The sequence below is a fragment of the Pelodiscus sinensis genome, chromosome 5 (genome assembly GCF_052426305.1).
Source record: "Pelodiscus sinensis isolate ZL-2025 chromosome 5, ASM5242630v1, whole genome shotgun sequence".
Taxonomy (NCBI): Eukaryota; Metazoa; Chordata; order Testudines; family Trionychidae; genus Pelodiscus; species Pelodiscus sinensis.
The window spans coordinates 107,389,092-107,416,275 of record NC_143056.1 but is presented as its reverse complement, the minus strand read 5'-3'; the positions used below and the strand labels follow the sequence as shown (position 1 = coordinate 107,416,275).

Here is a 27,184-nt window from a genome sequence, read left to right as displayed (position 1 = left end):
ATCCGTGGAATAATTCAGAAATCACAGCACAAGTGTGGCTGTTGTGCTAACTGATATAATAGTGCTGCTTTTATGAACATATTTCATTTTTGGTTCTTCAATGCTGTCCTCATTACCAATAGTACAATTTTCTGCTAACATGATCGCTAATCAATGCCAGTTAGTAGCAGCTTACCCATTTTCAACTGTATCAAGACCACCAAAATAATTTCACATAGGTTTTGAACCTTCATTTGCTAAGTTAAGTGCACATATTCAGGAATAGTGCTGAGGAGGCCATTTTAACATGGATCACCCTGAATCACATACATATTCCCAGCATTCTTTGTAACCTTTGTACAGTATATTTTAAGACTCACACTTTAAAGGGTGTGCTACATTTTGGGCACCACTAGAGTGCAAAATTTCACTAGAAAGTATTATTTGTATTATTATAGGCTCTAAGCCCTAATCATGGACTAGGTCTTTAGAGTGCTATAGATGTTCTACAAACCAGAAAGATGGTTTGTGCCCATAGAGCTTACAATCTAAATAATATCATGAAAAATAAAACTTCTAAAATGTCAATTGTCTAACCAAACTGGTTTATAAGTTTCTTGTGTATAAAATGCAAGGATTGGCAATGTTCATATTCATTATTAATAGGGTCCTTCCAATTTCATCGTCCATTTTTGTCAATTTCACAGTCATAGGATTTTTTAAATTGTAAATTTTTAATTTCATGATTTAAGATATTTAAATCTGAAACTTCATGGTGTTGTAATTGTAGGGTTTCGTTCTGTCCCAAAAAAGAGTTGTGTGGGAGAGGGTCACAAAGTTATTGTAAGGGTGAGGTTGACCACAGCTACCTGTACATCTGCAGTGCTGCTGGAGGCAGTGCTGCTTTCAGTGCTGGATGGCTGAAGAGTGCTGGCTGCTGGCTGTGAGCCCAGTTCTGAAGGCAGAGCCACTGCCAGCAGCAGCATAGACATAAGGGTGGCAATGCCATACCATGCCATTCTTATTTCTCTGTTGCTGCCTTCAGAGATGGCCCTTGATCAGCAGCTGCTACTCTCTGGCCACTCACCTCTGAAGGCAGCAGCACACAAATAAGGGTGTCATGGTATGGTATTACCACCCTTACTTCTAAACTGCTGGTGGCAGGGTGCTGCCTTCAAAGCTAAGTGCCTGGCTGACAACTGCTGCTTTCCAGCTGCCCAGCTTGGAAGGCAGTGCTAAAGGATGGCAGTACTGCAACTGCCCTAAAATAACTTTGCAACCCACTTGCAACTCTCTTTTGGGTTAGTAATCAGTTTGAGAAATGGCTGTTTCACCCATGAAATCTGTATAAGATAGGGTCAAAGCCCACAAGACCAGATCTTACGACCCATTACTTGTTTTTCATGTCTGAATTTGGTAGAGCCCTAATTTATTAAAGAGGATTCAAACATTAAACTGAAAATGTAAGATGACCCGTATTTTTCTCCACTTCTCTTTGGGTTAAAAACATGACTTCTACAATCGTAAGAAAGCACAAAGGGTAATGAGTCACTACTCTCATAAGCAGGAGTAACGATGCTGAAGTTAATTAAGGTACACCTGTCTGTGGTAATGATAAACTTGGCCTTGTAGTTATCTTATTTGCAGGAAAATCCCCAAATTAGCTGCATTAGGTGGTTATTATTCCTTAGATGAGCTTATAACTAAGAAGCATCAACTCGAGGTGCAAAAAAGCTGAAGTGCCATGCAAAGGCCAAAATGTGTTCTAGAATTTGACCAGAGTCTCTCACATGGCAGACCCTGCTCTTGTCTACTTAGCTACACTGACTTTTAGAATTAATGCACTGTATCTATATGCTTGGCACTAACCCTAATGCCTTTGAGAGCCAGAAATAGATATTCACGATTCTTTTGATTCCCAACAGTCCTTTGGTGTCTTACCTCCCTCTAATTCAGGGATGGGCAAAATACAGTCCATGGGTGCCTCAGCCAGGCTCCCTCCCTGCCCAACTCCCATTCCCTGCGGAGAGTGGGACCATGTTCTTCTGTGAGTGTTGTGAGCCTGGAGGATAGAGGGGCAAGGCTTTGTGTACTACCCTGCCCCTGGCCCAGTCTTTCAGCTCCCATTGGCCAATTTCTGCCCAAAGGCCCCTGCAGCAGGCTGCTCTGAGTGGTGTGCTGGGGCATGGAAAGTAGGGAGTCTGGCTGAGGAACCTGCTGGCTCCCAGCCAGAGCCTGCCTCTAGTATCCCAGTCCCTCCCGCCCCCCCCCCTGAAACCTCTGCATCCCCACTACAGCCCTCCCTCCCCCATGTAATCTAGACCCTCTGCACCCCCACTCTTGCATTCATACCTCCTTCCAGACCTTGCACCCTAATCTCGTCCCCAGTCACAATTCAAATCCCTGCAACTCCCTCCCCTGCACTTCTGCCCCAAGTCACAGTTTCATCTCAGATCCTGCACTCCTTCCCGAACCCCTTCTATAGGTCAGAATCCTCTCCTGCACCCCTACCCACTGCCCCATGTCGCAACCCCCTCCTACACTCAAAACTCCCTGCCAGATCCTGTGCCCCATTCCCTTATCCCAAGTTCCCTTCTGCACCCAAACTCCATCCCAGATCCCACACATTCTCCATGTGGGCTTTGACTACTTACTAAACTATTGGAGTGGTCCCCCATCAAAATTATTGCCCACCCCTGCTCTAACTGCTGGTCTACATTGAGGTAGTTATCTGACTAATTGTGTCGTTGATCTGACTAATTGTGTCGTTGATACAAATTTTATCAATGACACAATTAATCACTAAGGACCACTCTGCAGAGCTGCAGCAGAGGTAGCTCCAGGAGCCAGCTTGAGCCAGGACTGAGCAGTCCCACCAGGTGCTGGCTCTAGGAGCCACCTGTACTGCAGCTCTGCATTTTAAATGTGGTAAAAGCTGGAACTGAGCTCACCCTGAGTCCAGCAGGCCCTGTTTGAAACGGCCAGAGTTGGCGACAGGCAGGGGCTGCTGCCAGGGCAGGTTCCCCTACCCCCCCTGTCCAGCTGTCTCTGATTTGGGGGGGGGGGGAATCCTGAAGGCAGCATTGCAGAGAAGATGCTGGGGAGAATCAGCTTTTAAGCTGGCTCTGCAGTGCACCAGCTCCTGTTTCCCCCTCCCCTCCCCTCCCCCTGCGCCTCTCAGAGAGGCAGCAATGGGGGGAGAAGCCAGTTGTTGATACTCCACTTGGTTGTTCCCTCTAAGCTGCCTGGCAGCACAGCTTCACTGGTAATTAATCAGCCCCGCCCAGTCACTGATGGGGGAGGGTGATGGGTATGTGTGTAGGGGGTAGGTTGTCAAAGATAAGACAAGTTTATTAACTACAGAAAAAATAGATTTTGAGTGATTACAAATAATGAGGACTAAAAGTCAGAATTTGGTTATAAAGGAGTAAAAAGGTAAAGTGCAATTAATACCTAATTTAACAAGCTAAGCGAATTCAGAGCAAAAGATCTCTCTCACCACATGCTTCAAAAGTCTTACTGGCTGAATTTCTTTCAGACAGGACCCTTCCCACAATAGCACTTTATTTTGAAATAAACATGAAAAAAGCTACATAATTTACTTTATTTTGAAGTAAGGGTGCTGTGTAGATGTACCCTAACCAGTCTTTCAAGATAGAGTTTGTAAAAAAATTAACCATAGTACAGGCAGTCCCCGACTTACGCTGATCTGATTTACGTCGGATCCGCACTTACGAACGGGGCTTTCTCTCCCCGGAGCTCACAGGCAGCGGTCAGCCACCTCGAGCTCCGGGGCGAGAAAAGCTGCTCCCGGTGCCCCTGGTTTGCTGGGGACCGTCTCCAGCAGACCAGGGGCACCGGGAGCAAACCCGCAGCAGCGGCGGGTTCCCGTGCTTCTGAGGCTTTGCCGCTTTGCTCCCTGTGTCCCTGGTCTGCTGGGGGGGCGGGGTGCAGCTAGTGTGGCCCCCCCAGCAGACCAGGCTTTTGTTGTGGACCCTGGGGCAGAGCAGCTGGGGCGCTGCCGGTTGGTCCCGCAGCGCCGCTCTGGGCACTACTGGACCAACCCGGTAGCACCCCAACTGCTCTGCCCCAGGCGTCCTGATTCAGCCGCTGCTGGTCAGTTTCAGCAGCGGCTGAATCAGGACTCCTGGGGCAGAGCAGCTGGGGTGCTGCCGGGTTGGTCCAGTAGCGCCGAGGAGCGGTGCTACTGGAGCAACCCAGCAGCACCCCAGCTGCTCTGCCCCAGACGTCCCCAAGTCAGCCGTTGCTGAAACTGACCAGCGCTGACTATCGGAAGCCCGAGGCACAGTTGCTCTGCCCCGGGCTTCCTGGAATCAGCTGCTGATCAGTTCCAGCAGCAGCTCACTTGAGGTTCTTAAGTTGAATCTGTATGTAAGTCAGAACTGGCGGTCAGTTTCAGCAGCGGCTGAATCTGGACACCAGTTCCGACTTACGTACAGATTCAACTTAAGAACAAACCTACAGTCCCTATCTTGTACGTAACCCGGGGACTACCTGTATTGAAAAAGGGTGGGGGGATGTAGGGGGTATGTCTAAATTACACTCCTGTGTTGGCAGAGGGATATATATTGGATGTATCAAAAGTGCAAATGAAACCGGGATTTAAATATCCCACACTTCATTTGCATGATAGTGGCCGCTGCTTTTTTCCAAAAATGCCCTGTCTAAACTGTCTTTTTTTTTTTTCTTCAAAAAGCCCCATTTCAGAAAAAAGCGGCGGCCGCATTTATGCAAATGAAGCGTGGGATATTTAAATCTGGCTTCATTTGCACTTTTGATATGTCTAATTTACATCCCTCTGCCTCCAGAGGGGTGAAGTTTAGTTTAGACATACCCAGGGTTATGTTAGCCATTTCAACTTTACTAATTACAGCTGTAGTGTACAGCTAAATGTCATGACAAGAGTCCTAAACCATTGTAATAATAGAGGTAATTCAGCCAATCATTACCCTTATTCTTCATCGAGTAGTGTCCCCGTGGGTGCTCCACTCAAGGTGCTGGGCTCGTCCCGGCGCCACAAACGGAGAATCTTACTTAGCAGTAGCCCTGCCGGCCCGTGCATGCGCTCCTGCTGTCTCGCACCGTTCCAGCTGAGGTTTAACCATCCGCGGCCGCAGACGGACTTTACATACGCTCCCCCTCCTGCCAGCAGAAAGGGAGATTAGTGTTAGATAGTTACTTGTTCTTCTTAGTTTGTTAGTGTTAGAGTAGTTAGTAGTGTAATTCTGTTTGTTAAAAAAACAACAACAAAAAACCCCCTTTTTTTTTCCTTGAGTTGTTCACCAAGTCTGAATGAACAATTATGCCGGGATCACCCAGTTTTAAAAGGTGCCATGCCAGCATCAGGGTTGTTCAACTTTTGTGGACTTCTCTTTCTGGGTGCTCCGACCTCTCCTCCGTGGAGTGGGGTTGGCTTGGATGTCACCTGATTCGAATGGACATGAGCAACCACTCGAAGAAGAAAAGAACGGTTACTTACCTGTAACTGTTGCTCTTTGAGATGTGTTGCTCATGTCCATTCAATTCTTCCCCCCTCTCCCCCCTCCCGTTCGTCGGAGCATCCGGCAAGAAGGAACTGAGGTGGGGGAGCACCAACAGGGCTATTTATGCTCCGCCATGGCGGCACCAATGCAGGGGGCGCCCTGCTGGCGCTATGGGTACCGCTAGGGAAAACGCTCCGGAAGATGCGGTGCACACGGTGCGCATCCCTGATTCGAATGGACATGAGCAACACATCTCGAAAAACAACAGTTACAGGTAAGTAACCGTTCTTTTATCTACCCACAAAATCAACACTGAATCCTCCAGAGACAAATCAAGCAGCCACCATACACGCAGCCTCTCAAGGCAGCATACACATCCTCTTTGCCACCAGCTTAAATCAACAATATGTAAACTCAGACACGCAATCACCCTCGTTCATACTTATCATAAAAGCATAAATGAGTGGAAACGCTGTAGGCTGTCGCTAATGTATGTTAATTGCTCATTAACATGTTAACCATCATAACTGTAAATGTTTATTCTAGGGCATGACTCATTTTGTAAGTGTCTGCTTTAGTGTTTACAGTTGTGAGAGAAACTGTATAGAAGTGTTATGGTACCGAACATCACAAGTGAATGAGTGGATGCTTATGGGGATGTCAACATGTAGTCGAAAACACAATTATCTGATCTTATTGACTACACACATTCCCTCCCGTTGCTGCCTCATTTAAGCCAGCTCCCCGTGAGCATTGGATCCATGGAGTCTGATAGAGAGGTAGCAGCGTGGAGGGTGAGAGGGGCAGGTGGGAGTCGGTACATGTGAGAAGCCGACTTTCAAGCCAGCTTCCTGTGCATATCGGCTCTCTACCCCCGGGCTGCTGTGTCTTTATCAGAGGCAGCAGTGGAGGTGGGGACAGGTGGGGGCCAATACACATGAGGAGCTGGCTCTCCTCACATGCTGGCTCTGTGGAACTTCTAGTCCCCACTCCTCGCTGCCTCCCACAGAGGGGAGGCAGGAGCCAGTGCTCTGTCAGAGGCAGCAGTGCAGGGAGAGGGTAGGAGAAGCTGCTGCCGAGCAGCTTCTGTTCATGGAGGACCCAGGATTGCCACTGACAGAGGCTCTTCCATGGGGTGCAGGCACAGCCCCACACTGCTGCCTATACATCAGGGAGTTGAATAGGCTTCCCTTGCAGACTGGCTCCCACCTGCCACCCCATGCTACTGCCTCTGAGGCAGCAGTGCAGGGTGGAAGGGGGCTTCCCAGGAGTGGGGCCAGGAGCGCACTGGCTGCCGCCCCCGCACCCGTGGACTATCAAATAATCATGTAACTGCTGAAATTCATGCATTTACCTAACTATTCAATTAATTGCTATCTAACATCCCTAGGTGCTTAGTACAGGCTGGCAGTCAGCTCCTACCAAGCATCTTCTGTCTGCTGGCAGTCCTGCCAGTCAACTCCTTCCCTTTCTTCCCCCCAAGTGCTGCCCAACTGCTGTAATCACCTGTTCCTTGGTGTCCCAAGTGGTGCCCACCAAGGAATCAGGTGCTCCTTGGTGGAGAATCTGGGGTGAGGATGGGGAACACTTGGGTCAGGGGGTGGAACTGGGTGGGAAAGGTGGAGCTTGGGATGGGTGTGGGGCCTGGAGTTGGAGTAGGGGTTTGTGGGGAAAGGTTTCAGTGAAGGTCAGGTTAGAGCAGAAAAGTGGGTTGAGCACCCCCAGAGCTGAAGAAACCCAGCACTCTGTTATCTAAAACTGTAGTTCAGACAATGCTTAAATAAGTTTGACAGGGACAGACCTTCAAAGGTTGTAATCAATTAACCAGTGGCCTGCCTGTGTTGCGCTGTGGCAGGCCCGGCCTGGCCGGAGCAGTCTGCAGCGTGGTGGCCTGGCCAGGCTGTAGCGGTCCCCCTGCCCACGGAATCCCGGTTAAGCTGTTAACCAGTTAAACATAGCATTTAACCAGTTAACTGATTAAACGGAGTTTTACATCCCTACTTCACACTAGGGATGTTAAATGGCAGGTAATCAGCTAATCAAGTAGTTGATGGAATTTCCATGGACCACTCGATTAGTTGATAAGGGGGAAACTGCAGAGCTGCAGTGGGGTTTGCTCCTGGCCGAGGAGCTAATCCTGCTGCAGCTCTGCATTTTAAACATATTAAGAGGGGGACTGGTCACGAGCCGGGAATCAGCTTATTCCTGGCTTGTGCCCAGTCCCCTGCTATGCATCTGCCTATTTTGCCCCCCTGCATATGGTGCGGGGGGAACTGGCTTTTGAATCAGCTCCCCCAGCACTGGCTCCTGCTCTCCCCACCCTTGCTGCCTCTGAAAGAGGCAGGCAGTGGGTAGCGGGAAAGCGACTTCTAGAGTCATAACTTGACTACACAATAAGCATATGCTTATTGAATAGTGAACTAGTTGCTTACATCCCTACTTTACACATGATCCACTGTTTTGCAGATTTCAGAATTGCAGTTTCAATCTTCATCAGTGAACTCTGGCATTGTTTCTTTTTCTTTGTTCTCTGTTATAGGGCTATGTGTCTTTTATCATTCTGGTTGTAGTTCTGTAGTCCTGTTTTTTAGTTTTCATGAGGTTTTTTTTTTAAATTTATTGTACAGCACGAAAGGGGTGTCTTTTTTATAAATAAAATTAATATTTATTATTCCAGACATTTCACAACACCATCTACAAGGAGAGGGTATAACTAGCAGCTAACATACCTTTCCAGGTAGATTTTTCACAGGCTTTTTTCCCCTTCCTGCTTTGTTTCTTCTGTGGTCTTTTAATTTCCTCTTGCTCTCTCATCAGCTCACTTTCCTTTCCCTGACACTGCTTCTTGTTAGCTTCTCCTCAGTGACTGCCTTGTTTCTCCTCTCTGTGTAGGGATCCTGCTACTATCATTACTCCTTTTTCAATTTTCTTTGTCTCACTTCCAAAATCCAGTTTTCTATTTCTCAACTAACCACTTCATTCCTAACTTCTCTTTGCTAGCTATCATTCTCATTCGTCCAGCTCTCAGTTGTAGGTACCTCCTGCCAAATTACTAGCTGCTGACTTTGTAGGTATTCATAACCCAATTGACGTTTCTATTTTCTGATGCCATTTTCTTAACTCAGGGTAACACTAGTTAATGCTAGAGGAGTAACACTAGTTCGAACCAAGGGGTTTGATTCGAACTAACGCGGCCCAGAGCGCACTTCCTGCTTTGAATCAGCTGGCGATCGGAATAGCGCGCAGGCAAGATTATGCTAATGAAGCGTGAGATATTTAAATCCCCGCTTCATTAGCAATTTCGGTCGGCTACATTTGCATCCCTAATTCGAGACAGGGAGCAAGTGTAGACGTACCCTAACATTGTTGCTTCCAGCCACAGTTCCCTGTAAGGTGTGGGGCTGGGCAGCAGCCCAGCAGGCAGTCAAATGATGCACTTTAGCTACCCCTTCCTCCACTGTCCTTTGCTTTAGAGCATGCGACAGGCTGCTTTTGGGAGCCTTCTGCTTGTTATAGAGTGAAGGGGTGCTGATGTCAGGGTGTGCCCTTCTTCCCCCTCTTGCCCATGTACCCCATCTCCACAGTATGGGGGGACACAGCTCAGGAGTGAGACTGAGGGAGCTACTGCTGTGTCTAAACAAGCAGCCTTCAGACTGCTGAGTGTCAATCTGCTTAAAAGGGCAGTACACTTAAAGGGGCAGTGTGTGTGTGTGTCTTACACATACTATGTGTGTTTCTCCCTCTGACACACCGTCTTTCACACTCACCTCAACACTTGTGTTGTTACTTTTTGATAACTTTTTTCTAAGTGTGTTGTTTTAGTTTTTTGGACTGATCTGTGCATTTAATAATTCTCTCTTGCTCTTAAATTTAATTATTTGAGTAGTGAGCTTTTAAATGCCTAATCTGTCCTGGCTGGAATAATTATTCCTATGGTAACTTAAAAATATATATATATACACACACACACACACACACACACACACACTATACTTAGGTTTTTTTGTTTGTACTGGTGGCACACATCCAGTAATTACCTCAACATGATGCACGTAACAAAATTCATTCAGCACATGGGTGGAAAAATTTAGAGGGAACACTGCTTCCAACTGCCTAAATTCTAGCTGCTACTTCTGATTTCTTCTGCCCAGTGCCAGCTGCTGTTTTCAACTCCCATAGAACCTTCTGATTTAAGCATTCCATTCCTTCTCTAAATCAAGGGAAAAAACCACAAAATGTTCTGTTTGTTTGAGTACATTGGCATCTTATTTGACTGTTGCTGCACTCTGCACAGGCATTATTAATGCTAAATCCAGTAATTCTTTCCTCCAATTTATGCAAGTTCAAAGCTAATTTTTTAAATTAAATGTGCATTTGGTGTGCATTTATGGAAGATAACTTTTGCCTGCCATTAGTTGCCAGTGTTTTAAAGTCCATTTGAACTTTACATTTCTCTTGGTTCTGTTATTCCCACTCCATCTCATCATCTGATGAAGTGAGTTTTACCCATAAAAACTCATACTATATATTTTGTTAATCTCTGTGGTGCCACAGGACTACTCATTGTTTTTAAATTTACAGACTAACAGCTATCTCTCTGATACTTTTTACATTACTCTGTATGTTTTCTACACTGAATGCACATAGTGCCAGCAACTGACTGTCCAGTTCTGCCTCCAAATCATTTTAAGTAGGAAGGTATTGCTATCACTTGTTAAGGTTTCCTAATACATTGTATTATAAGACGGCGTTTTCAATTGCTTAGCTAAACTTTAACCAACATTTTCCATGGAAGATGTCTGTGAAGCTTACCGGGTATTGGTTAACCAGTGTCCAGGCCTGCCCATGCCACCACGGGCAGAGTGCTGCTCCAGCCCTGCTGGGCCCACTGCACCATAGGCTAGGTCGGAGCTGGCAGAGCTGGGAAGGGGAGGGGGAGGGAGAAGGCTGCTCCAGCCAGGCTGAAGTGGTTCCTTCCTGGAATCCCACTTAACCAGTTAACTGGTTAAATGTTAGATTTAACTGGTTTAATGATTGAATGGTGTTTTACACACCTAGTTTATACCAATGATCTTCCTTGACTCGGTTTAAAAGACAGATACCTAATTAGCAACTTTCCAGTTTTCAGCAACTGTAGTCCCCCGTTCAGTGGACTAAGCACTGGACTGGTGATCAGGGCCTCCTTCATTCTAATCCCTGCCAGATTCACAATGTAGTTATGGTCAAGGAAAGTAAACTTCCTTGTCTCTGCTCTCCCATATGTAGAATGGGGATAGTTAGTAGACAGTTTGAGAGAGATGCAGTGAAAATTAATTAGTTAATGACTGGAGAACTCTGAATATGTAAAGCATTATGTAAGTACTAAGAACTTAGACCAGTGGTTCCCAAAATGGTCTGCAATAGGGATGTACAATTTTGATTAATTGGCTAATCAAATAGTCAATGCAATTTGCATTGACTATTTGATTAGTTGATAAGGGCACCTCCGCCTTTGATGTATAGCAACAGGGCTGTTGCTACACTTCAAAAGCAAAAGTGCTGTGTGGAGCACGGAGTCAGCGGGGAAATAAGGAGGCCCTCTGTTGGCCCCATGCTCCCTGCGACGTTTCAAAATGACAGCGCTGCATGGAGCCTGGGGTCAGTGGTGGAGTCACCAGCTGGCCCCAGGCTCCATGTGGTGCTGCCTCTTTGCAATGCTGCCTGCAGCCCGGGACGAACTGAGAACCCCAGGCTGCACGCATCATTTCAAAGTGGCAGCATCCCCTCCTCTTTATCCCTTTGCTGCCTCTTTGTAATAGAGGCAGCAAGGGTGAAAGAAAGCAACTAGTCAACTAGTGTGTTGACTATTCGATAAACATTTGCGTATCGGATAGTTGACTAGTCGCTCATATCCCTAGTCTGTGGACTCACTCTGAGAAAGCTGCTACTGGGCCACTCTGGTTTGTTTACTTACTGGCTCTGCAGCCACAGCTCCCTTTAGCGAACTGCAGCCAATGGGAGTTGTGAGGCTCCATGGTTGCAGAGTCGGTAAGTAAACAAGCCAGAGCAGCCTGGTAGTAGCTTTCTCAGAGTAGGTCTGCGGACCACTTTAAGAAACACTGACTTAGACCATCATCGTTAATAATACCTAACTTTTAGATAGGATTTAAAGATAAGCACTACAACATTTTACTAAGGAGGTCAGTATCATTATCTCTGTTTTCAAATGAGGAAACTGAAGCAACGGGAGAGAAGTGACTTGTCTGTAGTCACCTAGCTGGCCAGTGGCAGAACCAGGGTTGAATTGTACATCTTCAGTGCCTCAGTCCCATGCTCTACCCAGGATACCACCACTAAAAAATGTCTGCTATTTCACTTTTTATTTTTTTATCCTTCAGAATCCTGGTATGAATAATATCCGATTCAGGTGATTTATGGGCACTGATTTTTTTTTTTTTTATAAGGGAACCAACTGATGAGATACCAATCTGCCTGTCAGTTATATGCAAATGTAACCCTTGTGTGTGTTTTTCTAAATTATCTATTTTTTTTCACTAGAAAGTAGGGTTGGATGTGGCTTCCTAAGCTCTGGTGTGCGAGGGAATGTGGGGGAGTATCTTTCTGCTCCTTAGTTGGGGGCCATGTCAGTGAGAGATGGGTTTTTTTTGTTTTTGTTTGTTTTTTGTTTTGTTTTGGTTTCTCATGGGTGTGTGGCCCTCAACTGATTTTTCTGTGGGTCAGTGGCCCTCAACCCAAAAAACGTTCCCCACCCCTGCTTTAAGGGTAGCTGCCTAATTGGAAGAGTTGAAATGGAAATACCACTTCAAAGCCAACTAGCTAAGCACTTCAGAAGCTTCATAAATTATTGTAGGCTTTCTGTATGATTTTTTCCTAAATCTACAGCTCTATGTGAAATATGTCAGCAAAGAGGAATGATCCTCTGCAGTGGCCAATGGTTATGTAATGTTACCTAAAGAGAATTGAAGAATTCAGCTCGCGGTTGCAAGTGAAATGTATGGTTTGTGTAGTCCAGCTTTGACTTCTGTAGTAATAGAACCAATATCAGAGCTGTGAGACGGCACTGTTGTCTATTTAATTTGTAACTGCTAACTAAGTATATAATGTATGATTTTGAAATCATACTTGCAGACTTCAGGATCCAACAATGTCCTGTAGTTCCTTGTGTTGAAACTGGGATAAAATACATTCCTCATTTATATAGGGATATGGTTATCTGATTTTTTTTAATCGGGTAAATGCTCGGTTGCCGTCTCCATTTGCCATTCCTCTTTTCATAGTGACAATTTTATAACCAAAACCAGTTATTTTTGAGCTGGTGATGCTTTTAATAGAATCTTTAATAAGGGAGCCAGAAAATAAACAGCTGGATTGTTCAGTCTGACATGCTAATATCTAGGCCTTTCTTCAGCATGGGCAAGACTGTGAACCTCTTAGTCTTACTATTGAGCAGTTACTTGCATGGCTAGTACCATTGACTTTAATAAGACTCAAAATAGAAAACCTATTTTGATTATGTAAACATAAGAACAGCCATACTGGGTCAGACCAAAGGTCCATCTAGCTCAATATCCTGACAGTGGCCAATGCCAGATGCCCCAGAGGGAATGAACAGAAATAGGTAATCATCAAGTGATCCCTCTCCTGTCATTCATTTCCAGCCCATGACAAATAGGAGCTAGGGATATCATTCCTACCCATTTTGGCTAATAAGCATTGATGGACCCTAACTTCCATGAATTTATCTAATTCTTTCTTGAACCCTGTTAAAGTCCTGGTCCTCACAACGTCCTTTGGCAAGGAGTTCCACAGATTACACATAATTCTTGATGTTACTTCTTAATGTCCTGTGTCTTTATTTTTTATAAACTTGCTGTTTGTTTCTAGATAAACAATGTTATTAGCCCAGATAAATCGAGACTCTCAGGGAATGACTGAGTTTTCTGGAGGAGGGATGGAGGCTCAGCATGTAACCCTTTGTTTGACAGAAGCAGTAGCTGTGCAAGGTGAGCATTCAGATTTCTCTACATCATTGTATCTTTGCTGTTTAGCATCCAGAAAAGGCAGAGTATGTACTCTGTTGAACTTCTGAACTTTGAGATGATGTAGTTTATTGCAAACAGAGGAAATAATAAAAAGACCAAGTTATTTTTCATAGCATTTGATTAATCGTAATGTGACTTAATTCTGAAATGAAATGGTTTAATTAAAATAACAATTGTGTTTTCAGTATAAAATTTGATTCCAATCAAATTAAAATACACTATTTCTATTTTAGATTATGTAATTCCAATTTACATATAAAATGATGTACAAAATAGATTGTTTTACAAAAAGAATGATATTTTAGGATCGATATTAACATGTTGATGCTTTCTTTGACATGTTTAATATTTATAAAAGAATAAATACTTTTCTGAATTACTATATTGTGTTCAAAATGGTCTTGTAATGTATTAATGACCGATGATGCAGAAAACAGTTCTTAACCTTGTCATGTATTACTGTCATTTCTCAGGATTGCATGTGAATCTTAGGTGCATTCTTTAAATTCCTAGTTTGTCAAATCATTTTATTTCATGAAGATTTCAGCTTTTATTTAAAATACAATTTTTTAATTCTCATGTTTGTGGATAAAAACTTAACAATGTGCCCTCAATGCAGTCAAGAGGTTCAAATCAAAAGGCTGACTTAAAAGCTTATAAGTAAAGCTCATGATTTTTGGAACTTGATTCACAATTTTATAGCAGGTTGAGTTGACAATATTGGTAAATTAACTTTTTTCCTCTCTCCCCCTCCTCCCCATAGATGGTGATAATTTAGAAAACATGGAAGGTGTAAGTTTGCAGGCAGTTACACTTGCTGATGGTTCCACAGCCTACATACAACACAATTCTAAAGGTATGTGCTGACTAAAAATAAGTAATTCTTCACTTTACATAAGAATGGCCATAGTGGGTGTGACAGAGCAGGGGTGATTCAGCAGGTTAAAGAGCTTGATGGAAGGGGAAAGAGGCAGAGAGAGAGTCAGCAATCCTGGCTAATTAGGGGCAGCTGAGACAGGGCAGCTGCAAAATCAATTAAGGCCCAGGTGAAACCAATTGAGGCTGCCTGGAGGCGTATTTAAGAACCCTCCCTGTGGGTGAGGGGAGCCAGAGTTGGGAAGGAGTTTGGAGAGTTGTGAGAGTGTGGAGCCAATTGAGAAGAAGTTTGGAGAGCTGTGGAGGAGTTTGGAGAGTGGAGGAGGAGTCAAGAGAACAGCATCGACCTTGTTAAAAGATTACAGGGAGACAACAAAACTCAAACCAAGGTGATTAAGCCATATTACTGTGACTTCTAGACTGTGGGACAGTGGGCTGAACAGAGGTCAGGGGCCCAGGAGTGGGACTGACTCTGCCACATGGGTCAGAACAAAGGTCCGTTTGGTCCAATATTTTGTTTTCTAACAGTGGCCAGTGTGAGGTACTTCAGAGTATTCACTGTATTAATTTGATTGTTTGTATAGCATCCAGGACAGTAGGACTCTGATCCCAACTGAAGCCTTTGAGCAGCGATGGCTAACCAGTGAATGGACCACATGAGTGACCCTCCTTTGTCTCAGTGGGCCATATGACCAGAGATGGGCAACCTGCGGCCTGTGAACCACTCCCCCTCGCCTCTTGCACACTGGAACACTACACTTTCTCCTTCTCTTCCCTACCAGTACTTCGGGAGTGCCATGAATCTGCTGATTCACGCTCCATCCCCACTCTGCACCCTCCCTCCCAGAGCTTGGAGTGCTGCAAATCAACAGCTGTTTGCAGCTGTTCATGCTCTGGGAGGGAGGGAAGGAGTGGAAATGGAACAGGAATCAACAGATTTGTGGTGCTCTGAAAGTGCTGGAAGGGAGAGGGAAGAGTAGGAAGTGCAGTGCCCCAGTAGGCAAGATGGCTATGGGGGAGGGGGCAGCCAGGGGATCCGTGGACCCTAGGTGGAACCCCAGTGGGCCCCAGGTTGCCCATCACTGTTTTTGAGTGATACTACAAAATAAATATTTACTACTTATACTAATACTTGTAAAAAGATGGATATAAACTTAAGAATAGGAAAGTCAACTGAAAAAGAGATGTTTTTTCTTTAAAGTTTGATGTTAAATGGAGACATCCTACATATTGAAAGATCTGAAAAGTTTAGTTTTCTAAACTTGGTGTGTTTGTAATAACACCACTTTATCCTTTATTTACATTTTTTTATCCTGGGATCTCAAAGCACTTTAAACATCCTAATACAGAAAAACCTGTGTTATCTGGCACGCTCGGGGATTAGGGTGTTCCGGTTATCTAAAAATTCCGGTTATTTGAGGGTCCCATCAACCTAGGAAAAACCAATGGACAATAATAGTAAAACTCATGTTTTTAATATTGGTAGTTTTGTAGTGTGAAGCAGTTGGTCTCACATTTCTATTTGGAGTTAAAGATGATTAGTACTTCTTAAATAAAAAATTGTTAAGCCAATCATGGTAAACCAAGCCAGGACTGTGTGCCTGAAGATGTGACAGTTTTGTGACTGGGGGCAATGCCGGTTAACAAAGTTTTCTGGTTAACAGAGTGCTGGATAACAAAGGTTTCACTGTACTGTGCTTAATATTTGTTAAACTATATTTTTGTTCTATGAAATACTTTTATTCCAGTATTTCATTGGTATGGTTTAAAATATGAACTGTCAAATTGCACACTTTCCATAAATATAATCATGTATTCTAGATGGTAAATTGATGGATGGCCAGGTGATTCAATTAGAAGATGGTTCTGCTGCCTATGTTCAACATGTATCTATGCCAAAAAGTAGTAAGTGTATTATATCCACAGATATGTTTTAAAGTATTGACTACATTGATATAATGTTAGAATCAATATACTATTGTTACAATAATTTCAGACGTCTAATACATAGACTTTTATTATTTGAAAGTTGATATTTTTATGAATATAGTTTCTGATCTGTTAAAGTGTTAAATTGAATATGTTTGTGATTGGTGATGTCTAAAGTTATGTTTCCTCTCTGCGCCCCCTCCCCTTTTCCTTCCCACGAACAGGGGACAGTCTGCGTTTGGAAGATGGACAGGCAGTTCAACTAGAAGATGGAACTACTGCATTTATTCATCATGCTTCAAAAGGTAAACTGCATTTTGAAGTGTGAATCATTATGAAACAATTTAATTGTAATTTCTCTTCAAGAGTACCACTTCTGACAATATGTTTAGATTATGACCATTTTTACAACTATGTTAATTGTAAATTACTTGATGCATTTAAATAGGAATATCTAGAAACAGCTGAGTTGAGAGAGCTTTGATTCCCCATTCAGAATGTAGTGGTGAGTAGCTGGATCAGAAGATTGCTGTGCATTTGTGTGTTAGCCTAGAATCTTAACAAAGAAATAGACATGCTACTTCTAGAAAATTTAAACCTTCGATGAATTTCAATAAAGACTGGAATTGGAAAAAGGAAACCCAGAAAGAAGTAGATATCACTTGAATTAGATTATGGAGCTCTAGTTATATTTTAAATACTCTGTAGTGGACTGGATACTTTTTTTTTTTTTTTTTTTTTTGAGGATTTATCAAAGTAACAAAGAATGCCATAGTTGGCAGTCAAGAATGCACATTTATTTTATTTTAAATTAGCCTGAGATTTTGCAGAAATAGATGGCACTAATATAGGAAATATTGCTACTCATCCTTGGGAAGTAGGCATTTTCAACTTTGTTAAACTTTTATGGGTCCAGCATTATACTAAAATGTGAGCAAACTATAAAAAAATTTTGGAGGAATTATTTCTTCAAAATTCATCTCATGTCATATTGGGGATCCACCTTTTAGAAACTTCCTGTGAGTGTATGGTCTTTGAAAGAAGGGAAAAATGCCATACCAGTACTATTGTACTACTCCAAAAGACTTGGACAATATACAATCTTTCCTTTCATTCATTGTCACGTTAGAAGTTCTACCTTTCTGAATCAATATAATTCCAAATCTGAAACATGAGAGTTACTATTTGTAGATCTTATGGTTGTGAAGGAAAAATATAGACTGAATATAAACTGATTTTGTACTGGCTTCTTAAGTGTGCTGATAGAAAGCTGTGTGTCTGATGTATCTTGGGAAAGATATAAACAGTAGCAAAGTGGAAACTACCCAGAGTCTTTGCTAGTTTTACCTTGCTACTAAAAATCCTGAATTTGGTACACTTTATAAGTTGAAAGCTAGTTAGCTGTGAGATTTATATGTAGCCCATATAATATACATATTTTTATTCCTTTAAATTGCAATATGCAGTGTTAACAACCTGCCCTGCAAATCTGGGTGCCTTCAGTGCATGCAGGTCACACACTGGCCTCCACCACACAGTTGTTTTTGTAGAGTAACCCAAATACTTTCCCAGTTCCAGTTTACCCAAAACCATTTCCTATGATATTCTGCTGAGGCTTCCAGAATTGAGAGTTACTGTGTCATGCTGCAGAGCCTCAGCACGTGACAGTTCTTTTTCGAGTGATGTCCCTGTGGGTGCTCCACTGTAAGTGTCAGGTTGTCCCGGCACCGCAGATCGGAGTTTTCTTGAGCAGTGATCTGCCGGACCGCACATCCTTTTGATGTCTCGCACGGTCTGGCTCTCATTAGTTCCTCCTTCACCGCCCATGGTCGCAGATGGAGCGAGTCTTCTCTCCTCAGGGAAATCCTGACAGGAATATAGTATATAGTTGTTAGAGTTTGTAGTTAGTCACATTTCTTATAGTTACAGTCAGTTAGTTAATATAGTCCCCTCCTCCCCAAAAAAGAAGATTTTTTTTTTTTTCTTTAAGTAGTTTATAGTTAACTATGCTGGGCTCCCTCAGTTTTAAGAAATGAAACCATGCCTGCTTCGGATGGCCATGCTGAGTGCATTAAATGCCTTGGCGAGGCTTATGTGCCTCAAAAATACACCCGTTGTGCCAAGCTTTCGGTCAGGGCACATAAGAACAGGGAGATGAGAATAAAAATGTTCCTCTTCGACAAGGCGCTTCAACTGCTGGAACATTCTCCCATTGTTTCCAGTCCGCTGTCTTTGAGGGTAGAGAAAAAGAAAAGCCGTTTCTCTGTAGTTGGCTCCAGCCCGAAATAGAGTGTTGCCCCCTCGCTTTTTACCGTCAACACGTGTAAGTATTGGTGATAAGCCTGGGACAGCTGGCATGGCGGCCCCCAAGCACAAGTTGCTCTCAGAGCCAAAATCCTGACAAAAACGCACAACAGCACCGTCAGTGGTCATAACGATCTGTTGGACAGCATTGCCGGCGGTAGCACCGGCTACTTTGGTGCCGACAACATCGGTGTTGGAACCGCATGTGCCAATGATATTGGTGCCGACAACATCGGCACTGACTACTCACGTGTTGTTAACATGGGCACCGCAGACCTCGACACTATGCACTTCAGCACCGGCCATTCATATGACGACCTTTCCGGTACTGAGGGTTTCGACACAATGAGCATGCGTGTTTTTGGCACCGAAGAAAGCACCCTATGAATCCGCTTCAATAATACCAATGAGCCCGGAACAGTTGTCATTTTCACCGGCACTGTCCTTGGCACCGCCGTCTCCATATTCTACTCCTCTAACAACAGATGACAGGGGTCGTTCCCTTTGTGAGCAAACTAGACGTCACGCATCGAGATACCATTTATCACCATCCTCTGACACAAGATACCTACATCATTCTTCTCTTCCTTCTTCAAGGGGATCACCACACTCACCATGGTCTCCACATCTACTGGTACACCACCAGATGCATCACAGGACCGGCCATCCATCTCATTATGTTTCTCTGGTGCGGTCTTATCATAGATGACATAGCCGAACATACTACCAGTATTACTCTTGACATGATCCGCCTCACCATACTTATCACCACTCTGACTATGACTATTCTTACTATCACAGTCACCAGGCTTCCCATGCTCCCTCAGTTTCTCCGCAACCCTCTCATAGCCATGGAGTCATGAGATCACCTCTCAATGCTCCCTCTGTGGCTCACCATTCTGAACCAGAAGACGGTCAATTATCAGAGGTCGAAGTGGAGAAGCACCCACCAGATGTATCACTAACTGATCAATCATCTTCATCCCCTGACAAAATGGTCATACATGGGGACCAATCCCTTCCTGATGATCTTAGGCAATTTCAGGAGCTTTTAAAGAGGTTGGCTGTATCTCAGGACATCACTGTAACGGAAGTACCAGAAAAGCAACACAAGTTGCTCAAGAATCTTTAACCATCACAAACTGGGAAGAATTGCAATACCGATTGACGAGGTCATCATGGAAGCAGCTGATGAAATTTGGCAGCATAAGCACCGCCAACTAACAAAAGGGCGGACAAAAGATATTGTGTCCCTCCAAAGGGAGCTGATTTCTTATTCTCCCACCCTCAACCAAATTCATTGGTTGTTAATGCTGCCCAGCATAGAGCCAAACTCCCTCAATACAAAAACATGGTGGACAAAGATAATAAACAAATGGATCTCTTTGGCAGGAAAATATATTCTTCCTCGACCTTACTCCTGCATATAGCCAACTACGCAGCGCTGCTCTCTAATCATAACTTCAACTACGCAGCGCTGCTCTCTAATCATAACTTCAATAATTACACCAAACTCACGTCCCTTCTAGAGCACTTACCAGACTGTAAGGGTATGTCTAGGCTACACGGCTCTGTCGATGGAGCCATGTAAACTAGTTTACCTGACATAGTCAATGAAGTGGGGATTTAAATAATCCTCGCTTCATTAAAATAAAAATGGCCGCTGCACTGTGCCGGCAATCAGATGATCCAGCACAGCGTGGCAGTCTAGACGCGGATCGGTCGACAAGGGAAGCCTTTGTCGACCGCTCCTGTAAACCTCATTTCACAAGGCATAAGGGAGCGGTCGACAAAGGCTTCCCTTGTTGACCAATTTGCGTCTAGATTGCTGCACTGTGCTGGATCAGCTGATTGTCGGCACAGCGTGGCGGCCATTTTTATTTTAATGAAGTGAGGATTATTTAAAACTCCTCTTCATTGACTGTGTCAGGTAAACTAGTTTACATGGCTCTGTCGACAGAGCCATGTAGTCTAGACATACCCTAAGAGACCTGTACTGAAGTCCATAATTCAGGAGGGCTATGCTTCCTCTAGGACAGCCCTCCAAATAGCACTTGACATAGCAGACACAGCAGCCAGGGCTGTCCCGACCTCAGTAGTTATGTAGAAAGCCTCCTGGCTACAGTTGGCGGGGGTCTCTCATGAGCTGCATTCGAAGGTCGACAAATACAAATTATTTGCTGAAAAGATAGATGATGTGTTACATTCTAGTAAAGACTCCAGGACAACGCTGGGGATGTATATTTCCCCGTACCATCGAAAGCAATACCCCCATATCAAAAGCAGTGAGAGTTCTACTCCAGATACCAACAGCGCCCTTTTGATCAATCAAAGAACAAGCAGTGCCACAGAGGAGATGACCACCAGGTGCTTGTAATACCTGCAACCAGGCGAATAAGCTGCAAGTTTGACCTGTTGGTCGAAGATCTGCAGAATCTTCCCATCTCTCACAGAGCATCACAGTCTACCATGGTGTTCCACCACTGTTTAAGGCCTTTCCGTCATCTCTGGGCTGCCATCACAACAGACGGGTGGGTCCTTGAAATTATAACATCCGAGTATACCATCCCCTTTACCACACTTCTACCCACCTCCCCACCTCCCCTTCCTTCTTTAGGGACCCCTCTCATGAAGACCTACTAAAGCAGGAGGTGCAGCGACTGCTAAGCCTAGGAGCAATGGAAATAGTACCCAAGGACTTCAGAGGCAAGGGATTTTATTCCCATTATTTTCTCATGCCAAGAAAGACGGGAGGATGGAGGACTATTTATGAAAGCAACGATTCAAGATGGTTAACCTAGCATCAATAATCCCAGCATTAGAGAACGGAGACTGGTATATAGCCCTCGACCTGCAGGATGCCTATTTCCTCATAACTATTTACCCTGTGCACAGATGGTTCCTCCGTTTCGTGGTGGGCACAGATCATTATCAGTACCGGGTACTGCCATTCGGCCTTTCCGCGGCTCCCAGAGTATTTTCAAAGACATTAGCTGCTGTTGCAACTTACCTTCACAGACAAGCCATGATAATTTTTCCATACCTTTCCGATTGCCTAGTGAAAGGCATATCGGAAGTAGACACGCATCGCAATAACCAAACGAACATTCGATCTTTTGAGCCTTATACTCAACATACAAAAATCAATGCTGCATCCTACACAAACTCTAGAATTCATAGGTGCACAGCTTGATTCAGTATGCGCGAGGGCATACTGCCCTATGCAGAGATTCCAAGCAATTCAAGAGCTGGTTACTACGGTTCCCATCAGCCCTACAGTCCTCATACTCACTTGTCTCCAACTTATGGGTCTCATGGCTGCTACAGCCTGTGTGATAGACTATGCCCGCTTCCACCTTCTCTGTCTTCAGCATTGGCTTGCAAGAAGCAACTGCACATCTGGGTCTCTCCTCCACTGCACATCTAGGTCTCTCCTTTACAATCTCTCACATGGTGGACCAATCCCTGCAATCTATTAGCAGGTGTACCTTTTCATCGGGACCAACCACTCTGTGCACAGACGTAGTCCGATTGTGGAATTGGTGCACACGAAACAATATCACCCTTGTAGCTTCATACCTGCCAGGGAAAAACAGTACAACAGCTGAAACCCTCAGCAGACACTTTGCCCCAGACCACGAATGGGAACTGCATCCTCGGGTCCTCCAATCCATCTTCCAACGCTGGGGCCTTCTGAAAATATACCTCTTTGCTTCCTACAAAAACAAGAAGTGTTGCCATTACTGCTCAAGAGCCGGCATTGTGCCACGGTCTCTAGGGAACGCCTTTCTTCTCAATTGGAAGGGCCCGCTTTTATACACATTTCCTCCTATTCCACTAATTCCCAGGGTGCTCAAACATCACCTGAGACAAGGCAACCGTTATTCTTATAATACCATTTTGGGCGCCTCAGATATGGTTCCCATATCTCTATCTGGTGTCTCCCCTGTCTCCTTACCACCTTCCGATTCAGCATGATCTCCTGACTCAGAGCAGAGGAACCTTACTCCACTCTGAGCCACAACTTCTGCACCTCATGGCATGGTTCATTGCTGATTCTTCCAGGAGGAACAACAATGCTCTACCCAGACTGCCAGTCTCCACAAATGGCGTAGATTCCTTGTCTGGTGTACTAACAAAAATCTAGATCCAGACACGGTGCCATTACATGACATTTTGTACTATATATTATCCCTCAAGAGTCCTGGTCTAGCTCTGTCTTCCTTAAAGGTACATCTCTCAGCCATCACTGCATTTCACCAGTGAGTGGAGGGATGGTCAGTCTTCGCCCATCCCATCACAAAGAGATTTATAAAAGGCCTTTCTAATCTATACCCACCATACAGGCCATCACACCATCGTGAAACTTAAAAATAGTGCTAGACACACTTACTCACCCACCCTTTGAACCTCTTACTTACATTCCTGCTGTTGATCATGACACTAAAGGTAGTCTTTCTACTGGCAATTACTTCTGCCTGTTGACTTAGCGAGCTAGCAGACTTGATGGTGACTCCACCGTATACCATCCTTTACAGAGATGATGTGATACTACGTCCCCGTCCTTCATTTATTCCCAAGGTCTGTTTGAACTTTCACATGAACGAACCTGTTGTACTCCCTTCGTTCTACCCTAAGCCACATTCCATAGCAAAGGATGCAATATTTCACTTACTGGACATACAGAGATCCCTTGCATTCTATATAGCTGTGGTCCCCAACGTGGTGCCCACGGGCGCCATGGCGCCCGCGGGAGCATTTGTCTGCACCCGCCAAATGCTCAGGGCTGGCCTGGCCCCGGGCACGTGGCGCATGCGTGGTGCCGAAGCCGGAGCCGGCCCCGGGCGCGTGGCGCATGGTGAGTGCCGGCCCCGGGGGTGCCGCGGATTGACCCCCTGCGGCGCATGGGAGAGAGCGCCAGCCCCGGGTGTGCGGCGCTTGGGGAAAGGGGGGGGGGGAGAGAGAGCGCCAGCGCCGGCCCTGGTGGCGCAGCGCTTGGGGGAGGGGGGGGGAGAGAGCTGAACGGCCACGCCCCCTGGCGCCCGGCAACCCCAAATGGTTGGGGACCACTGCTATATAGACAGGACTAAGTCTTTCCACAAATCAGATTGTTTGCTCATCTCTATAGTGGACCGCAATAAGGGATGTCTCCTATCATCACAACACATTTCTAAGCTTATAGTGTCATGCATCACACAATGTAACCTTCTGAGGAGTAAACCACTACATCCCAAACTGGCACAGTCTTGCAAAATGTCTTGCACTCCCACCTTCAGTCTTACAGTCTCTCGACTGGTGGACCTAAATCTTGTTCTTGGCATGCTCACCAGGCCACCCTTTGAACCACTAGCCATTGTCCCACCACAGTACTTATCTATGAAAATCACTTTCATAGTGGCAATAACATCTGCAAGACGAGTGGATGAAATTGCAGCTCTTATGGCTGACCTACCATACACTATCTTTACTAAGGATAAGGTCACGCTCATGCCCCAAGTTCCTCCCCAAAGTTATATTGGACTTCCACCTAAATGAACCTACGTATTTTACTAAACCTCTCATCTCTTTGAGAGAATCCATCTTGCACACCCTAGATGCGAGATAAGCACTCGTGTTCTACTTAGAGAGAACAAAAGAGACAAGGACATCAGACAGACTCTTCATATCTTGGTCTGGTCCCCATAAGGCAGTGGTCACCAATCAGTAGATCAGGATCTACAGGTAGATCTTGGCCCCTCCAACAGGTGATCCTGACTGGTTTGGCCAGGAAGCTATCAAGTGCTGGCACTTCAGTTGCCCCTCCATCCACTGCCATGCTGCTCCTGCCCTTTGCCTTGTAGCTGCCTCCTGGGAGTCTCCTGCTTGTTCTGTAGGTTTTGGGAGGGAGAAAGGGGAGTGCTGATATCAAGATGTCACCCCCCACACTCCTGTACCCCATTGCCCTTCACTCTCATCTCCCGACCCAGCATGTGTGGGGGAGATTGCTGTTAGTTCTTTTGCTGCTTGCAAAGTGGGTTATTTTTGGTTTGTGAGTGATCTTTGCATTTCATAATTTTCATTTCTTTCTTATGTTTAAATTTAATTCTTTGAGTAGTGAGTTCTAAAATGCCTAACCTGTCCAAGCTGGAGTCATTATCCCTGTGGTAATTGCTGCTCTGGAAGTTGCTGGCATGGCTCTGCAGCCCCTGAGAGAGGCAGAGCAGGGGTCTCCACCTGCTGACCTTGCCTGCAGTCACTACTCTGGCAAATCCCATTGATCAATAATGGGGAACTGTGGTCAGTGGAAGCTGTGAGCTCAGTGCCTGTAGATGAGGGGAAGCACATGGTGCCATGGAAGCATTGCTGTACATGCGAGTTGCTTTCAGGAGTGGTGCAGGGTCAGGGCAGGAGTAAGACTGCCTTAACTCCACTGCTCCACCAGCTGGAAGCCCTCTCAGTTAAGTGGTGTCCAGCCAGAGCCTGCTTCCTGAACCCCAGTCCTAGGCCCGAACCCCCTCCTTCACTCTACTGCCTGCCGCAGACATGAGTCCCCCTGCACTCAAACTCCTTCCCAGAGCTTGTACCCTGAAACCTCTCCAGGATCAATCCTCCACCCTGAGCTAAGCCCAGAGCCTCTCACACACTCCAGACTCCTTGGCCCAAGACCAGAACCTGCACCCCAACTCCCTACCCCAGCCTGGTAAAAGCAAATGAGGTTTGGGGAGGAAGGGGGATGGAGTGAGCAGGGTGAGGCCTCAGAGAAGGGGTGGAGAGGAAGTTGGGCGAGGGTATTTGTGTTTGAGGGTCCTTGCTTCTTCACATAAATGGCTCCAATGCCCACCACCATAGGGCGGGTACTGCTACTGAGTGGAGCACCCTCAGGGACACTACTTGAAGGACTAGTTACTTACCCTGTGCAGTAACGATGGTTCTTTGAGATGTGTCCCCTGTGGGTGCTCTGCTACCCTCCCTTCCTCCCCTTTACTTGGAGTTCTTTATCAGATTTCAGTAGAAAAGGAACAGAGGAAGGCTTGCCCTCTGTGCATACCTAACAGACGACAGCGCGAGATAGTGAGTGCGCATGTGCGGCGCAGAAGGCACTGCTAGGCAAAAATCTCTGATCAGCAGCATGAGGACACACCGAGACCTGAGTGCAGCATCCACAGGAACACACATCTTGAAGAACCAGCATTCTTCTTCGGGTAGTCCCCGTGAGTGCTCCACGTTTGGTGTTGGGCTGGTCCCGGCGCTTCGAATCGGAGCTTGCCAGAGCTGTCATGGGCTAGATCGCGCGTGCGCGAGCAGCTTTCACGCCTTTGATCAGCCGCACGTGATCTGGCCCCCGCCAATTCCTTTTCATCCGCCCCTGGTCGAGGACGGAGCTCTCCTCAGCTCCTCATTTACCTCACAATAGGTTAAAGAAAGACTTACAGAATAACTTCTTATCCTCTGCGGTTTACTGCTTTGTTCTTCAAAAGAAAGAGAGAACAAAACAACTCTGATATATATTTCATTTTTAAGAGTTATAGTTGGAAGCGTGGCTCTCCGATACTGTTGCTACGGCAGCCCTTAGCCCCGCGGGGCTCAAAAAAAGAAGAAAGAAAGGGAAACAAAGGGGACAAAGAAGCAAAGACAGATGTTAATAACTTTAGGAAGTTAAACAGTTACAATTTGTATATAGTTACAGTTTTCCTCTTAGTTACAATCTTTCGTTTCTGAGCTTCCTTAAAAAAAAGAAGAAGAAGAAATGCTACACTTCCGCAAGTTTTCTAGTCATAGTTTTCTGTTGTAGCTACTGTTCCTGTTACATTTAAGTCCTGTTCTTAAAAAAACAAAAACGGAGAACAAGGTAGCATAGAGAGGCGAGAAATAAACCCCTGTCAATCTGTTAGAATGCCGGGTTCCCCCCGCTTCAAAAAATGCTCCAGGTGCAGAGAGTGTATGCCGCTCTCTGGCGACCACTCTGCCTGTGTCCGCTGCCTTGGGGAGGCACATATCCCCCAAAAATGTGCCCATTGTGCGAAGCTTACAATTAGAGCCCGCGAAGAGCGGGAACGATGACTTAAGGAGATCCTGTTTGATAAGGCACTGATGCCTTTTAATTCAACAGGCTCCTCTGCTTCGGACCCCACTCTAGAAAAGCGGAGGGCTCCTTCCTCCACTGTGCCTTACGCAAAGAGGAAGAGAGCCTCTCCTGCTAAGTCCCTGCCAATAGCCCCGCAGTCGTGGGGGAGTGCAGGAGATAAACTGGGTACCTCTGGCTCCAGGGCAGCCCGTGCACCGGCAGCAAAAAAGCCAGCCGGCATGTCCAAGCCTCCGCCGCCGCTGGCACCGCAAGCAGCTGAGGAGCCTCTTAAAGGGCCAGCTCTATCGGCACCTACGCCCCTGGTGATGATTCCACCAGCCCCTGCAGTCACTCCTCCTCACAAGGAGCTGTCCTCAGCACCGTTGGCACCTGGAACGCATCCTACGGACCAGATGCCTGCTTCATTACACTCAGCTGAGCTTACAACCTCGCAGCCTGCATGCAATGAACAGCTAGCACCACAGCCTCCTAAAGCAGCATCCAGA

The 27,184-nt window shown here is 45.5% G+C and overlaps 1 protein-coding gene across 3 annotated transcripts in view; it reads left to right on the top strand.

Moving 5' to 3' along the window:
- The window catches only part of ZNF143 (zinc finger protein 143), a 140,483-nt gene that overhangs the window by 7,350 nt on the left and 105,949 nt on the right, over positions 1–27,184 (top strand). For 2 of the 3 annotated variants that reach the window (XM_075927952.2, XM_006129090.5), the window contains exons 2-5: positions 13,368–13,486; positions 14,289–14,381; positions 16,223–16,306; positions 16,555–16,635. In XM_075927952.2, the coding sequence (XP_075784067.1) occupies positions 13,375–13,486; positions 14,289–14,381; positions 16,223–16,306; positions 16,555–16,635 (370 nt within the window). In that variant the 5' untranslated portion in view covers positions 13,368–13,374. Of the gene's footprint in view, positions 1–13,367; positions 13,487–14,288; positions 14,382–14,482; positions 14,791–16,222; positions 16,307–16,554; positions 16,636–27,184 lie in introns of those variants that run through there. The other variant, XM_075927954.2, reaches the window with a different exon arrangement.